At 34.0% G+C, this 18,310-nt stretch overlaps 1 protein-coding gene and 1 long non-coding RNA gene across 2 annotated transcripts in view; one reads left to right on the top strand and one right to left on the bottom strand.

The window, feature by feature from the left end:
- gprs (speckle type BTB/POZ protein) overlaps nt 1-7,652 on the bottom strand; it is a 71,778-nt gene extending 64,126 nt beyond the window's left edge. The window contains exon 1 of the mRNA XM_035357915.2: nt 7,444-7,652. Within this exon, the coding sequence (XP_035213806.1) occupies nt 7,444-7,468 (25 nt within the window). The 5' untranslated portion in view covers nt 7,469-7,652. The remainder of the gene's footprint in view (nt 1-7,443) is intronic.
- Nucleotides 6,061-18,310, top strand: part of LOC118187656 (uncharacterized) — a 36,541-nt gene continuing 24,291 nt past the window's right edge. The window contains exon 1 of the long non-coding RNA XR_004757996.2: nt 6,061-6,230. This is a non-coding gene — a long non-coding RNA (uncharacterized LOC118187656). The remainder of the gene's footprint in view (nt 6,231-18,310) is intronic.

Genomic DNA, 18,310 nt, shown 5'->3' with positions numbered 1-18,310 from the left:
AGTGGTTCCTCCTGTTACAGTAGGAAATATATTAACTTAATACTGAGCTGCAGTTCTCTAGAAAATTTTCGAAAAAATAATACGCAATAAGTCAATAGCATTGATACTTCGCACATTTGGTACAGACTATTTGTGGCAAAGGAATTATGCTGCATCCATGAACAAATGATTTATCCAAATTTTCCTTGTATCACAAAAATACATTTAATAATTTGGAACATGACATCAGATTTGCTTCAAATATTGCATTTCAGGTGCAGGTTTATCGAATGATCCAAAACAAACTGAAAATGTACAAATTCAGTAATTCGAAACGTACAGGTGTAGCGCGATGAACGTTTTATATAAACTCACAGACAGGTATGTAAAAAGCAATTTAAATGAAAGATTTACGAGAATAGTTAAATTTATTGCCCACAAGTGGTGCTTCAATTGAGCCAAATGTTCATATAGTGGCTCATCACAGTTAGCGGTACACAGAAAAATGCAGAGTTTTCAAATACATATGTTTAGTGTGATGCCGTCGTTCATGACAATGGCCGTCAGGTGGGGCATAACCCTTTACATAGCATCAAAAAGTATTCAACTATAATTCTTTCAACATGATGACTAACGACTTCTTTCTATATAGTCAATAAAGTCGCTTGACCACTATACACTTTACTTTGTAGGATTTTACTTGATCTGGTAACAATATTTAGTCCAATAACCTTACCAGATGTGAAACGAATTATTGCTATACCTGAACCAACAACAAAGTCGTGTGACGTTTAAAAATAACCTTTTTATTTAAACAGAATTTAGAAGACAAAAACACTCTCTTGTGCTATAATATAAGCCACTACTCGAGATAATGCAACTAAACAGAACGCTCACATTTAAGTTAAAAGCAGAATAGTAGTCAAAGACGACACAAATAATTACTATACCAGAAGCTAGCTCATAACTCTGCCGAAGCATTAGAATTTTAACTCTTGGCACTGATAGAGCGCAAGGTCCAATAATGGAATTTTTTCCTTCCTTCAGTCAAGTAATGACCGGAAGGTTTCTTTCGCTGAAATTTAGTTTTGAAAGCTAACCATGAGTTTGAAATCTTTACCACAGAATTCAATTTGCATTGCTCAAGAATATGGCAATTTATTGTTTTTTTGTTCCTGTTTGTTTAAGGGGGTTCTAAACTAAGCAATTGACTGAAGATTAATTTTAATTTCTAATTGTTAATGCTTATATGGAAGGAAAGGTGTCAATTGTTAGTGGTGACACTGAGTTTTACTCTAACATTAGAAAGACCGAGAAGATCAGATATGTCTGAACACTTGAAGTAACTTAAAGGTTGAAGTTAAAATTAAGAATGAGAGAAGAAGATTCAATCCGGCTGCCTGTGTCCCATCTTTTCTCGGATAGAAGACGTTATAACTGCGGTGCAGATATTATGCAGCTCTGGACTCTGAGAAAGGCAGCCAGTGGAACAACGATAGGTGCTGAGTAATCAGCCAGTAGAACCCGTTCTTCCAATCCAGATAAAGTATTATTCATAAATCTTAAAATAGTCCTAAAATTGGATGCGATGGGCCACTATCCAAAGGAGCTGAAGGATCTCCCCCTCAGCTGAATTTAATCACCATAACATGCGTTATTTCCTCTTTTATAATGCTAGAGAACATGCCTAGTGAATTACCGCTTCTCTACTTCTTAATTAATTGCAAAGCAAAACAAAAAAGAACTATTACTTTAAAAGCCACTACTTACCTTGAAAAACAATAGAAAAAGCAAACGGACTTCGCCTGGTAATAAAGAAATAAAATACAATCAGCTACGCTTTAGACACCTTCTCATTCTAAACTTTTCTATTCTAACATTCTCATTCTAGGCAGGCAGATACTGGGGATTTCTCAAATGTGAATGACAACACTAAATTCATCTCCTTCAAAACATCTCTCGCACTAATTAAAATTAAGCAGTTAGCTATATAGCGAATGATCAACATCTCATTCTCTATCTTAAGTATTTTACATAAACTTGTAGAGTACTTAATTGTATATTTTTAACGAAAAAAGACAGATAAACCTAAAGTAAAACTAAAAATGTTTATTAACTGAAATTTTACAAAATTTATTAAATAGTGAATATTTTTGATTAATTAGGGTTCAATCATTATTTAACATTTTTTATTTCATTTTTAATTACATTTCCAAAACTTTAGTAAAAGCGAATAGCTAGTTGATGTTAACCTTCGTGTGTTCTAATTACGCGAAATGTTAAAACTTGAATGAGAACATGTGTTTTAAATGGTAAATGTTTAAAAACAGTATCAAATCTTTTCAGCATTACCTCATTAACTAGGTGTCCGTATAAGCCTTCGGCAACTTTTCAAATCGCCTAAGTAAACTCAAGTTTGTCAATTGTACCAATTTTTAGGGAGCAAACGGTACCCGTTTTAATAAAGAAGTGATATTTGTTCACTAATTTTAACGTTTTAAGGGATATGTTAGGTAAAAACTATAAAGGGAAAACAATTCTTATCTCATTCTTACTTCAATTTAGGCAAAGAAAAAATACAATTTATTTTCGTTGTAAAAGTTTTCCGTCACGTATTCATACAGCAAAATAAAAGTACTAGCAACTGGGCTCGTAACAGTTTTTATCTTTTATGATATCTTTTTTTTTTTTTTTTTTCCTAAATATGTCTTTTGCGTGTTTACTACCCAAAATTTAGTTTGCTATCTGAAAACGTTTTATTAGTAATTCTTTAAGTAATTTTTATCTGCATAGCCTGTGAAAGAAATAATTACTTACTTCCAATTTGTAAAAATAATTAAATATTTTATTTTGTAAAATAAATCATTTATTTAAAAGCTATTATTATTTATTTCTATCGCGTGATTAGCAATAAATTTTAAAACAATGTATTTCGTAAAAAATAGTAATAAAAAGTTTTCAGTCTTATTCAACAAGAACCTAAAAGTAGCTCTTCAGTATGATTTTACCAGAAGACCAAAAATTAATTTCCGTAACTATAAGAACTCTTTATTTATACAGGCCATTAATATGAAAATTTCAAACTGAAATTTTTATGATAAATATTCCTACTATAATGTATGTGTTTCTATAATACAGAAACCAAATATGGGCAGCAAATTTAAGAATTTTATGAAATGAAATTTCCTGAAGTAGTGAATCAGGTAGAAATATAGTATGTTTATTATTACAATGACCGAAACTAAATTTTTATATTTGAATAAGCCAAGACGCCAGTATGTACTTTAGAAATTTCAGCATTTCTTTTTGTATTTCTTTTTTGAGAATAAAAATGTGCGAATTTAATTATTACCGTTAAAATTTAATCTTTAACGCAGATGCAGAATATTAAAAATTTCGTATTTAAGGTGTACGTTATATGCATTCGAAACATCTTTTATTGATTATTTTAACTGTTCAAACGTTAGTACTCTTGCTGAAAATATTATTGTTTCTAAACGTCTCGCCTTTTACACTAAACACTATCCGTATTTATGTATTATCGCGACTACTTTATTAGAAATCGCCAAAGCTTCAGAATACCAAATACTGGAAACCATGCTCGTAACAATTAATCACAAAATCATGCCGCATGACAAATTCAGTTTCAACGTCGTCATTTCCGTATGCATTCTTTTTGTTGTATTCCAAGTTTCAACAGTTCTATAGAAACATTATGATTATGTTTTGTCTTAAATTAGATTCTAAAACTTGTGCTTGTAGGATTTTCCTATAATAGAAGAAAAAGAGGTGAAATTTCTTCAGGAAAACATTATTTTACCCCCAAATAGTTAAAGGAACGATGCTTCGAATTCTTTCACAAAGAGAAGCTTAACATCGTTTTTTTATTAAAGAATGTAAAATAAATTTAACCACGAAGGGAGGGTGTAAAATCAATTATTGGATTGAAAACGAGAAGACATAATTGTGCATAAGCTGATTATAAGAATCAAAGATTTGTGCTTATAGATTTGCTACTAAAATTATTTGTAAATATATTTAGTGATTATATTTCATTAAACGGAACTTTTAGATGCTTGTGGACCAATTCATAAACTTCTCTTTATACACTGCTTGTAGAACAGCTTTTTCAGCAAGTTCGGTTAGTTTGCGGTAAGTATTAAAAAGGCAGTGAGTATTTAATATGTAGTACTTCAAGAGATAAACTGGGAGTATAATTCCTCTAGAGGGTGTCAAATACTATTTTTGAATGAGTTGTTTAGAAACTGCTTGTACAACAGCTTTTTCCGCTGCCATAGTAAAGAGGCAGTGAAACTACCTTTACAGTTACAAAGACGCATTAAAAACTAGTCTGCTTACTATATTTCCAAATATATAATTTTGATTCGATTTACCTGATAAAAATTCATGTACATGTTCACTGAAATAGGTATAAATTAGTAGTTAAACAATTTTAAAATTCATTTCAATAAAATAAAAATACTTAATAAAATTAACCAAAATTTTATGTATTGTTTATATACACGTATTTATATGCGCCTTTATATAATGATTACTTAATTCATTTTTAACAGTTTTATGGGTTTTTTTTATAATTAATGTTGAAAATTACATTGTAGAGTTTTTCAAATGAAGGAAATAGCTTTCAACAACATATTATTATATACATTTTCTAATAATGCGCTTTTAATATTTTTAGCAAAATGTTACTATTATTATTATTTTTTTTTTTTTTTTTTTTTTTAGTCCAAAGGGATTTGAATCCCGAAGGACTATTAGTTTCGTTTTGGCATTTTGCGTCGGACTCATAAATGTCGGTTCACTTTTCAAACTGTTGCCACAAAATGTTAGAGTCCTGCATTATATTTGAAGAAATTAAATAATGAAAAATCTGCATAAATGTATGTATATTTCTCGTATTATGATAAAACAACGGTACATAGAGTCATCGAATTTTGAATAACGTAATCCTCCAACGAATATGAGCATGTGGAAGACCAAATTTTAAATTTTAAATTTGTTTTATGATCGATTTCCTATTTTTTAAAACTTTGACGAATTTTTGATTAACAAACTCAAGGATTTCAAAGCGAGCAATGGCAACGTTGTGCAGAAAAAACATTTTTATCTCCAGCGCGTGAGTCTCTGTATCGGAAATTCTAAAGATATGCTCGTTTTAAAACTATTTTGCGATATTGCTGTTGCACTGGATCTTATGGTTTAAGTGCGAGGAACATGATATTTAATAAAGAAAGGTAACACACAAAATGTTAAAAAACGCCCCTTTGGACGTAATTTAAAATCTGAAACATTTCAGATTTTTTTTTTTTTTTTTTTTTTTTTTTTTTTTTTTTTTTTACTAAATCCTTTCTATGGTAAGAGGAATTTTTTAAAATAAGGTAAAATTTGACAATTCCCTCCTCCCATAAAGTTACACTTAATTTGTATTTTGCTGCATAACTTTGAGACTATTTGAATGAAATGTGATTTCACTCTACAAATTTTATGATCTACATTATCTAAATTTCATTTATAAATTATTCTCATTATTTTAAACTGTCGTAATTTACAGTTTTCTCTGAAAATTATTCTAGTGGTTAAATTATCTGGAAAAACCCTTAAAACCTGATGTATGTGGAACACATCAATTATTAATCGCCCTCCTGAATGTTAAAACGCTACTCATATAAATTAAAAACATACCTACAAATGATAACAATTTATAGTTAAAATTATGGCAATAATCTTAAGCAAGAAACTTAATTTAACAGTGTATATTTATCCTTTAATTGCAATATTCATTTTCATTTTTAATTAAATGAAGGACTCTTGTGCACTTATAATTCAGTTTTGACATTGCTACAAGATTCTTTAGTAAAATGAATGATGAAAATTCGTTCTATCCGGAATTCGTTCTATCCAGAATTCAGATTTTAAAATAACACAACTCTTCCCTTCTTTATTAGGTTCTACTCTATCCTACAATTTACAAAGCACGTATTCTTATATCTAACTCACATAATTTAGGCTATTTCTGCCTTTCGTTTGGCAACAGGAAAACAGATTGAAGGCAGCTGAAAATTGTGTTCGTCTTTGATGTTTTGAGTTTGTATTTTGTTGGAATGATTAGATATAATTTTACAATAAGTAAGAGAACTTTTCTTACAGGCTTTTAATAATTACGAAGATGCAAAAATAGTTCTCTGTATAGGTACCAACTGTTCCTTCTTTCGTATCATTTGGATTTATAAGTAAGACTTAAATATTTTTCAGTTAGCTTCAATTCTGATTGCTATAACATGTCGCTCATATTTTTAAAGAATATTAATTATGATATCATTACATTATTTGATGGAAAGTAATTGTTCCAATAGTAAAATATCTTTAGAAAATTGAACTGGAGTTCATTTAATTAAACAACACAATTCAGTATTTACTGTACATTCTAGAATGCACTTAAATTGTTTTCCAGAGAAAAAGAGTAAAAATTTTTAAAAAGGTAATTGTGATTGATAAATAATATTAGACTGCGTCTAATAAAACAAATCCTGTATTTAAAACGTTAAGTTATAAGTATGTTTTGCTTGGTATAAGGCTAGTTTCTAAACTCTGATGATGTGGCTTTCAACATGTTAATTAAAATCCGATGTGGCTTTTAAAATGATAAATGGATGTAAAGTTGGTGGCTAATAAAAATAATTTATTAGAAATAGAATCTCGACTCAAATCAAATTTATAATATTTCAAAAGTATTTGCCGTCTTGCAGTTTAAATATTTTTTGGACAGGAAACATTGTTGTGCAAGCAAAAAAACTCATTTTTACTTAAAAGAATAATAAAATAGAATTGAAAATTATAGCAAAATATTTCAGTTAGATGAAGCTGGTATGTTGAATTATAACGTTAAGCCTTTATTACGTAAACAAAGCATAATGTTTCCAGAATTTCTTGGATATCAAATAACTTTACTCAGCCTAAGTAAATGCGAAATTAAAGAATTAATTAATTCTCCTTTTCTGAAATAAAAAGAGTACAAATTCTCTGCCTATTTGCTAGAGAAAGATCTATTTTTAGAAAACAGAGAAAAATAATATTTGGAGATTAACAAAGGGACACTCGTGTGCGTTAAGACCTTCTTATTAACTTTAACATTGTTTATCATAAATCATCAGGCTTTAGAGTAAACATTCAATTATTTTGCCTATTTATTTTTATGTAAATTAAAAGCCACTCAATAAATAAACAAGTTTTTATGATAAGATATACCTTTACTGGTCGCAGAAACGCATTAATGACGCTCTAATCATACCCACAACAGCATCAGCCTGTTGCTTTTGCTTTCGAACCTCTTTTATACCAAGAAAAAGGTTTTTAAATGCAAGGCTTGTGTTTTAAGTTTCAACAGTTGTCCCCCCGCCCACACCGACAATTATCAAATGACAACAAAAGAAAGACATAACTTACCTGTCAATAAGGATATGCAAACCATCCTATTAGCAACATCGCTGCTGATAATACCGGAAGGGCCACCCCTGTTAACAACATGGCGGATGAGTTACAATCCCTTGTATTTATGCAAAATCCCTCCCAACCATGTCGGAAAACTTAAAGCGATTACCTTCACCCCTCGAAAAGGAAAAATACCACAAACAGATCTTCACTCAGTGCCTCAGAAGTCGACCGCTGGTGGTCTGTTCCATTTCGGGACGTACCATGGTTGGAATGGAGGAAAGCTGGCGAGGTAGCTTCAAATGCGCATGCGTTGTCACCCACGCGGTCCTGAGAAGGGGTCGGTAGGAAGGGAGTGAGAGATGACGATCCGTGGTCTAGTAGTAAAAAGGGGGGGTGGAAGTTGGAAGGAGGGATTTGGTCAGGCGTTGGCGGGTGCTCATGAATGGAGGCGGAAGCCTTCGCCAATCAATGTATGAATGGAAGACGTAGATTTGTGGTGTGAATTTTTAACTTACCTAGCGAGCATATTTAGACTTCACCCACGCATCTTATTTGCGTGTAGTTATAAATACCCGTCTTCTAAAGGTCTTAAAAGATCGAAAGGTACCGTTCATTCGCCTCATTAAATATGGTTGACTAAAAAATGCAAATCCAAATACCATTCCGGTAGATTTCAATTAATTTAATACTGTACATTTTTAGATTACCTGTTTCACAACTCTAGTTTCTTTGCTAGGTTCGATAAGCTCCGAACGCATCTATTTCTTTTATCACGTGTTTTATTTTATTTTTTATTTTTTCCCGCGTTAGTTTAACTCGTTTTTTAAATGGGGAGAGGAAATCTCTTAAAAGGTAATTTATTTTAATTTAGCAAGGTTCAAATAAAGGTCTTTTTAAGAATCTCTGTTTAAATTTAGATTGTTAAAAATATCCTACTGAAGGGAAAAAAATGTCTTAGAAGATTTATATAAAACAAAGATGCCATTCAGCCCCAAATTTTCCGATGCAATTTTGCATATAATTTTATATATATTTTGAATTCTTAAATTCGCAAAATAAAAACTAACCTACCATAATAGAGGTAACAAGATTTCTCTGTTTTATTTAACGATTGTAATTCCGATTTACTGGTAAATCGCAAAAATAGCTGAAATTTTTACCGATAAATCAACTTTATTTTACCTGTAGTTTGGTAATAACATATATTAATATAATATATATATATGTCTTTTTAACTTCAACATCAGTATGTTAAAACAATTATCATAAATTTGAAATATGATTATAAATTTAATGCTTGCTTGTTTTTCTGTTAAAATATTAGCATTATAACCCATTAATCATTATACTCAAACACTTTGTTTTATGAAAGGTGAATTTATATATCGTTAACGTTTCAGTGAAGCTTATATTTGAAGAACTAACAAATAAAAACGCAACATTAGTTAGAGAAGTTAAGAATGTTTTGAAGCATAGCGTAAATAAGAGGTTAAAATACGGGGTGGTTATAATTAAAGTTCCACTTTCAAATGATCATAAAAGAGAAACTATTGGACTAAATGTTATAAAACTTAGCAATCGTGTAAAAAAAGGTCATGGTAATTTATTTCTTCCAAAAAAAAGTTCAAAATCTCACCACTGGGGGGGGGGGGAATTGGCGCTGTATGCAATATTATTAAACTAAATAAGGGTCGGAATCTAACTTAAACTTTTTTTCCACGGGTTTAACATGTTGTATACCCTTAAGAAACATGGACCTAAACAAAATTACTATTTAAAGTCGATAAACGTCGAGTGCGCCATCCGTGTAACACAGAAACGGAATGAAACCACGTGAAATGAAAACCACAAATTAGCGATTAGAAAATGTGAGATCGCAAATGACTCGCAAAAGTGTGCACATTCCGGAAATAATTTTCTTACAGATCGCTAATTCGTAATTTTTGAAGCTTGAAATTTGGCTTTATGACAGGAAGCTATAGGTTTAAAACTGTTTTTCCGTTTTAGAAACGAAATTCTCTGTGGAGTGAGGCAATACTGTAATGGCTTGTAATTAATTGGCTTACGGCAAGAAAAAGCAAAGATTTATTCAAATAATCTAAACAATTTGGCTTAATTGAAAGATGCGATACACCGACATGTCCTTAACATTCCTCCTGATATGCTAAAAGCTGCTGTTGAGAATGCAGTAATACGATTTAACTTGCTTTTGGAAAATGGTGAACGCTATATTGAACATGCTTTGTAACATGTTTCAGAAACGACTCAACACACTTTTAACCCATGTCTTCATGTCTTATTTCGGTTAACAATATTGCATACAGCGCAATTTTCCCGCGGTAGTGAGTTTTTTAACTTTTATTTATTTATTTTTTTTTCGCGGAAAATAAATTCCCATGACCACCTTTACACGATTACGTTTGATAACATTCAATCCAGTAGTTTTCTTTTTGTGACCATTTCAAAGTGAAACTTTAATTAGAGCTACCCAGTATTTATTCTGGACTTTTATAAATCTTATAATTCTAACTCAAAACAATAAAATGAAGAAAATTATGAAACTTTAAACAAATTTAGTAAAACTACAGTTGAAAACAAATAATGGAATGAACTGAACGCATATACAAATATGAAAGAGTTACTATTGAAATATAGAAATAACATGTAATAGTGATTCTGAAAATTTTATAGGGCCATCTTCCATCGAAATCTATTGCTATGTTATCAACGAAGGAAGCACTTCAGTTCTTAATAAGACCACAACTACTGAGTTCCATAAGGGATTAATTCTGATGAATAAACAAATAAAACGAATTTTCATAAAAGGATATGAATATTATCAGCAAGGGAAAAAAGAGTAAAATAATGTTAAAATAAAATATAATTACCTAATTGTTACTGAACATAACAACCGAAGTACTAGAGAGGGCTTTCTCTGCGAACGGCTTATCATGTATAAAACTTAAATCTCCATGTAGGAAACTATAGTTTGGACACCTTTCGCTCATGTATTAAGAATATACTTATAAAATAAGTCTTCAACAAATTTTTAATTCAAATGTTAGTAAAGAATTTTCTCAATGTTTTTCATGATAAAAACCAATGTACACTCAGTCTCTCTCTTTCCCCAAAAGAAGTCGAAGAGTTATACATCTCTTGTTCTACTGGGCCGATTGACGAAATTCAGCTTGCATTTTCATGTCTTGAAAGTTCGATTCAGGATATATATTAGATTTAAACAAAGTGCAATTTTAATGTACGTACTTTGACACACATCGGACTTTTTCTAAAATTGCATGCCATTTTTTTTTTCATAACTTTGCGTGCGCACAGGTTCGTAATAGATCGAATGCACTCAGAACTGATTTTAGCTTGCAAAAGAAATATTTTACAGTTCTGGAACGTTCCACAAAAATAGTCGTACAGCTCTTCACAGTACCGTAGAGTACAGTCGGTAGCAACACTTCAGACTTCTAAGAACGTTAACACAACGCATTGCAACGCATATCTAAAGAGGAAGTTCACACAGAGCTATCTCAGTACATCAAACATACGCTGAAGTAAACAACTACCAACAACATCTAAGAAACTGATACTCTCTGTGATAGAGTATCAGTTTCAATTACAATATCCATTAAATAGTTTACATAGCTTTCTCTCAGCCGCCAAGAAATGTCTAGTACTTCTGTACAAAATTACTGGAAGACATATTAGGCCAGGTACAGTTACAGTTGCATATGAAATCAATTACCATATCCATTACAGTTATATGGGGACCAGACCAAAATGTCGCTAAATGATCGGCAAGTTTGGCGACTTTTGGTGATTTCTCGTCACCTTTGGCGATAATAATTTATATACAGAACCAGTTTTAAAATCCTTTGCAAATAAAATCAGTTGATGCAATTCGTTAATTATTATAATTTCGAATTCACTGCAGGACAACCCCCTTCCCAAGGACTGCACGTCCCAAGCAGTGCAATCCCTGCACAGAGAGCCATACTTACAAGAATGTAATACTTAAACAATAATTGCAATGAATGATATAAAACAAATCAAATGTTAAATCCGTTTACAAATGCATAAATTTACAAATTTATATACAATATGGTTTGAGTATTCTATTGATATTATAGTATAAACTATGTGGGCTATGTACTATGGCATTAGTAAGGAGCTAGCCTGTCGTAATGAACGATTTTAGGCGTAGTGTTTTAAACTGTAAGTTTAGGAGAGAGTCCTTTTCGTCGAATCTGATTCCATAACCACCGGTGAATCAATGTTTTGTAGCTCTCGTGTCGTATCGGGTCTTCATTTTCTCCTTCGCCAAGCTGACTCGCTCTCTTGCGAAACTGTTCATCACTTCCCACCGTGCCTGGAGATCTCAGAGGTACTCCTCAGGCGACGAAGGCGCATCCGAAGGGTGAAAAAACTACAAATCGCAAGGCAGACGAAAGTCACGACCGAAGAACATCTGAGATGGGGGGAATAGTCGGTAGTCTCGCGGACAACACTGCGATAGGCCAGTAAAAACAGAGGTAACTTCCTCTCCCAGTCTTGTTGGTTTCTGGAAATCGCCAGCGAGAGGTTATTATGGATGGTTCGATTAAATCTCTGTACCATGCTGTCTGACAGGGGATGTAAAGGTGTCATTTGTAATTTCTATGTTGTATCATTAACTCTGCTACCGTAACAGCCTCTCGATCAGGAACAAGATACGCTTGGTAAAGTAATCAATTACAACGCCACTTGGTGTAAAAATCAATGACAATGAAGAAGTATTTTTTGCCATCCGCAGATGTTCCAGGACGTAAAAGGTTATTCGTTGGAAAGGCGCTCCTGTATTATAACGTTGCAACTTCTCTCGGATGCATTTCTTCGGTCCTTTCCAACCCGAAAAGGCATCGTAAGATTAGAATTATTTTTGTTAGCGCTTGCATTTCTACAGTAGAAGCACCCTCGAACTCTAAGCAAAGTCTTCATTATTACAAAGTGGCCTCCAGTACGGCTGTTATGCAGTTCTTTGAGGACACCTGGGAAGTATCGGATGCTATCGGAAAGCCTTTCTATCATCCGAATAGAACTTCCGGTACAATACTCCATTTCACCAGAGAGCACAACACGGTTTTGTCGCAGGACTACAGATCGAAATGTCTTGCCGGATGGGTTTCCTGTTTGAAGATTCCGTTAAATCAGTTATGGGTTTAATGTTGCCATCATCCAAGACTTCTTCGACAGTCTGTGGGTCTCGATCAACATTTCCATGGGATGATCTCTTCCGATGACGGATATTGATATCATATTCCTGGAGTCTCTGTATCCAACGCTCTTTTAGATCTTCAGAATTCTTGAAAATTAAAAGCAAAGTCAACGATGCATGATCTATGCGGAGCAGGAAATTTCTGCCGTAGAGAAAATGGAGGAAATGTTCTACGGCTTTAATTCTGGAGAGCAACTCTTTCCTGGTGACACACTACCTCCAGTTTAGACAGAAACTTTCTTCAATATGCTACGACACATTCTTGAGCATTTATTTCTTGGGACTGACACTCTTACTACTCGCAGCCTTGTCGAGAATAAATGGTTTGTCGAGCTGAAAATACGTCAAGATTGGAGCGGATGTTAAAGCTTCCTTCAGTTTGTTAAATGCATCCTCACATTCCTTTACCCACAAGAACTTTTGTTTGCTTTCTGCCAGTTTTTGAAGGGGTCTTAAGAATGAAGAAAAGTCCTTCACAAATCTGCTATAGGTGCAAAGACTCAGGAAACTTCTTAGCTGATGAACATTTTCTCCAGCCTTTAACTGCGAACATGTTTTCAGGATCCGTACGCACACCTTCAGCAGAGGTGGCATGTCCGAGATAAGTAACTTCTTGTCTGAATAATTTACGTTTCGCGGGACTTAATTTTAGATTGGCTTCTTTAAGTTTCTGAAGCACCTTCCTAATGTTTTCTAAATATTCTTCAAAACTCTTCCTGAAGATGATGATGTCATCCAGGTACATCAGATAGACTTCGTATGAAAGACCCCTCAACATGGTTTCCATGAGACGTTTGAAAGTTGTGGCGCATTAGCTAGTCCAAATGGCATCACCCTGAACTACCAAAATCTTTGATCGGTAGTAAAAGCCGTCTTTTCTCGGTCATCAGGCTGTATCTGTACCTGCCAATGTCCATTCTTTAAATCAAGTTCCCAAAACCACTTGCTTTCAGAAAGAGTGTCTAGAATACCATCGGTTCTTGGAAGAGGGTAGCTGTCTTTCTTCGTAAGCTCGGTTCAACCGGCGATAGTCAACGCAAAATCTACTTGAGCAATCTTTCTTTCTAACTAAAACAATGGGAGAGGGCCATGGACTTATTGAAGGCTCGAAAACGTCACTTTCTTGCATGTCCTTCATAAGGTTCCCTACCTCTTCCCATTTAGCAATCGGTAGGCGTCTAGGATGTTGCTTTCTTGGTCAATGATTCTTTGTATCAATTCTATGCTGTGTCAAGCTGGTTTGGCCTACCTCAAAAGATGAGAAGAGCAAGCATCTTGAAATTCTTGAATGACACGTTCTGCAGCATTTCTCTCTTCATCGATTAGTTGTGCATTCTGCAGTATTAGGTTCTCGGAAGACACAGAAATTGACCGACTATCCGTTCGTTTAATACAGGTCACTGACGTACATGCTGGAGCTATCCTGATTATTTTCGCTTTATCAGTGACGTTGGCAACTGTGTCCGGGATAACTGCCCTCGATAAGTCGACGAGTAAGGTTCCTTGCGAAGAGTTACAGTTCTTGGGATATTCCATTACACCGTACCGGAAATTTCTGTTTTCTCTTATGGATTCAAGAAAACAATTCTGTTCTTATGGGTACTATTATATCGTTTTGAACTATTACTCGGTGGTCTGATTTAAATCCTTAATCTTTAATTCCGAATAGGGTTATATCCTCAAAGGCGAAATGCAGTTCAATATTTTTAAAGTACAAGGGAAAGTTATATTTCCGTAGAAAGTCTAATCCGAGTACGCAACGGTCTATAATATTTCCTATATATGCCGTGTGACGGAAGGCGGCACTTCCAAAAGTGAAGTTTACGTTTAATTTTCCATCGCTGTCAATTATATACACGGGCACGGTTTAGAGGGTAAAGCAGGGCGGTTTCCAGATGAGTTTGCCTTCCAACTGGTGAGCCAAATCTTTTCGGATGATGTTTACATTGGCTCCTGTATTGATGGTCATAATTTAAGAAACTCCCTTCATATATCCCATGATGAAGAATCCATTATTTCCACCTTTTATCTCAGAAATCTGAAGCGCTTATCTGGCAACATCCCTCCGTGAAACGGACACTAATTTGTTCCCTACGTCCTTGCTGGGGTTTCTAATCTTCCATGCTTTAAAGGTGTTTTACATTTTCTTCGTATATGATCTCCACTACCGCAGGTCTACCACTTTTGAGTTGTTTTCTTATCAGTCCTCTCCTGTCTCATAGCATTGAGTAGTCTGGTTAAATCATATAGACGAGTAGTCACTTGATCTACAGGCTCCTGGACTTGAGTAGCTCTGACTGGGCGGCGATCTCTACGAGTGGTTTGTTCGGCTGCTTCGAATTTCATGACATATAACAAAGCGCTTTTTAAATCCTTACATCCATCATTCTCAGGGCTTTCTATATCTCCCGTCCCGGATCCCATAGATGAAATACTGCAGAGACAGTATTTCTCTTGTTTCTGTTAGCCAGTACGTAAAAGAGAGATGAGACAGCCTTTCAGCATCCATATCGAGTCCTGGAGTGTTTCCGTCAGCTTCTGTTAGCGAAATTTTAACTGAAACCTGATATAGTCTTTTGAACATTTCTTCCCAAATTGCAGCTCCGTGCCGGACAGAGCTTCGAAGCTTATGGTTTTCAGGAAGAGTCTGAAGGATACTCACTGAACCCACCATACTCACCCTGCTCTCAATGAAGCGGTGAGATGGCACGCTTTAGTTTCAGAATCCTATCCATTTGCGTTTGCCATTGCAGATAATTGCGTTTGTACACATGCCAGGAGGTCTTTCCATTGTATGTAGATAGCTTTAAAGGCTAGCTAGCTTTCAAGGCATGATGGCATATGTTCGAATTTAAAGGCTTTAGAATAGTGACCAGCTGTCGTTATGGATTTCTTTCCTTCAACTTCCTTGGCTACAGTAGAGACCCTGTCATCAATTTGTTGTTCAATTTGCTGTTGGATGGTAGAAACTCTTTCTTCGATTTGTTGTTCCACAGCAGAAACTCTTTCTTGAAATTCTCCAAATTTTGCTTTGCGTCTTTCATAGCCCCGAGTTTGTTTTGGATTATAGCAATAATTCCTCTTTCCATTTCTTCTTGACCAACTTGAATCTTGCTTGGCTAGCTTTCATCTCTTCTTTGGATGTAGCAAAGGCTGCCACCAGCTGTCTTAATTGCTTCTCCATCACTCTTGTCACTGGCATGCAATCCCACTTCTGACACCAAAGTTGTTGCGTGCGCACAGGTTCTTAATAGATTGAATGCATACAGACCTGATGATAAAATTTATTTTACCAAAAGAAACAATTCAAAATCCTGGAACGTTTCGCAAAAACAGTCGTACAGCTCTTTACAGTATCGCAGAGTACAGTCAGTAGTTACACTTTAAAATTTCTAAGAACTAAACACAGACCAATGCAAAGCGCATCTAAAAAAGAGCATCTAAAGCTCACATAGAGATATCTCAGTACTGCGAACTTACACTGAACAAACATCGATAAATAACAGCTAGGAAACTGATGCTCTGTCTTATATAGTTTTCTCCCGGTTGCCGAGATATTTCTAGTACTTTCTGCTTTTGTAAAATACTGTAACGTTTATGAAGGCGAAATACAGTTACAGATACACAAGCCATCAGTTACAATGTCCATTGCAGTTATACAGGGATTGGACCGAAATGTCGCCAAATTGTCGCCAACTTTGGCAACGTTTAGATATTTTGATATAGATTTGATTCTCGCCAAATAAGGCGACAAAAATTAGGAGAAAATACCTTATTTATTCCCACTTTCCAAAGTGGATGAGAGGACCCTATCGCCAAATCCTCGTAGTGACAAATTATCGTCCACTGTCTTTTAGATCGGGAGCCACTGTAGATTCATTTACAATTTTTTTGATGTCAGAAAACGGAAGCAATCCTCATTGTCCTTGCAGGGCTTCGAACTTCAGACCTTCCGAATACAAGTAGAGTGTGCTTCCGATTACACTGAGAAGACATGCAGAAAAGATGGAGAAAATTCCTTATAAAACAGCTCTTTTTATGCACTCTATTTCCAAGTCTTTTATTTCCATACGAGTTGTATTTTTTCACAATGTTTTCAAAAATTTATATAGCATGTTCAAACAAACTTAGGATATGCATCTGGTCGTCTAGGTAAGGCCGGATCTTCCGTTCCATTCTATTATTGTAAAATTAAATTCTAGAATTCCAATAATTATCATTTATGTGTATGAAATAGCTGACAAAATCCTTTATAAGACATAAAGATGCATAAGACAAAAATTAGGTGTAAATTAAAAACTACTTTTACATGGGTAAAGATATTACTCTTAAAAACATATAAAATGTTTGCCTTTTAAAAAGTAGAGACGGAGTTTTAGGCACCTAGGACCATGCCTGAAGCACCAAAGACTTGAGTAGAAAGACGCCTTCGCAGAAAACATTTTAAAGGAAAAGAGATTGAAAAATTTACACATTGAAAGGAAGAAAAAAAAAGAAGGCCAATGCACTCAACTCATTCGCCGGGACATAAACCTGGGTCGAGCTTCCATTGATTAGCAGGCACACCGCTCGGCCGCTAGTGATTGAAGGTTAAACAAAAAACATGCGGGGCCCATCTGCTATTTGAGGAATAACTTCACAGGTTATAGTTAAATGAGTAGAATTATTCTATTTTCTCCACTTTTATGAGAAACGTCGCATAAACAATTCACAGGTACCAAGTCTATTCCATCAGAAGTCGAATCTGAAGCAAAACTTCCAGCGTTTAAAGGATTTAATCACTTTTCCTTGATGGAAGAATTTTTTTCAAACTTATTATTGTTTAATCATTTTAAAACTCTTTTCTCTTTAATCAGCTTTGATGAGAATATTTATTGCCAAAATATGACTTCTCACCCTGAAGTAATTTTTGTAGTTCATAAGAAAAGGAATTCCCTTAAAGAATTAAGGAATTCTCTTAAAGAATTCCCTTAAAGAATTTAATTCCTTTAAGAATATTCCCTTAAAACAAAATTTAATCATCGAAAACAATTACAGTGTAATATATATTTAAAATAATTGCTACCACAGTAATTTAAAATACTGATAAAACAAAATTGAAAAATTAAAGCAAAATGATGGAAAGTTACGTCGAGAAGTACAAGTATGTTTTTATGTCTTGTATGTATACTTTTTATTTCGTATGTTATATTCCAATTGCATTTAAATATATATATGAATGAAAAAGTTAGAGGATGTTTCATCTTCGAAATAGAAACAAAGCTGAAACTATTTTTTTAAATTAAAAAAAGACCAGGAAATATAATTTGACTCGATAATAAATATAAATTCGCTCCTTTTTTGCTCAACTTTACAATGGCCTTCAGAACTTGGACTCTTGCTGTAATGTACTGATAATTTTAGAAATAAATAGAAAGTATTTTATTCTCAATATATAACGAGTTGCACGACTTCGGCATGAAAAACAGCTGCAACTCTTGGCGTAGATTCCACGAGTTCTTTGTAGATGATAAGAGACAGGTTGTACCAAATATCTAAGCATCGGTCACTCAAAGTCGAGATATTTCGGCATCGTGGTGATTGAGCTCTGAGCTGAGACTCCATGGCATTACAAATGTG

Source organism: Stegodyphus dumicola, chromosome 1 (genome assembly GCF_044657685.1).
Source record: "Stegodyphus dumicola isolate Sdum_Otavi_A_Nest chromosome 1, ASM4465768v1".
Taxonomy (NCBI): Eukaryota; Metazoa; Arthropoda; class Arachnida; order Araneae; family Eresidae; genus Stegodyphus; species Stegodyphus dumicola.
The sequence above is the reverse complement of the archived record's forward strand: the minus strand, read 5'-3'. Positions and strand labels throughout refer to the sequence as shown.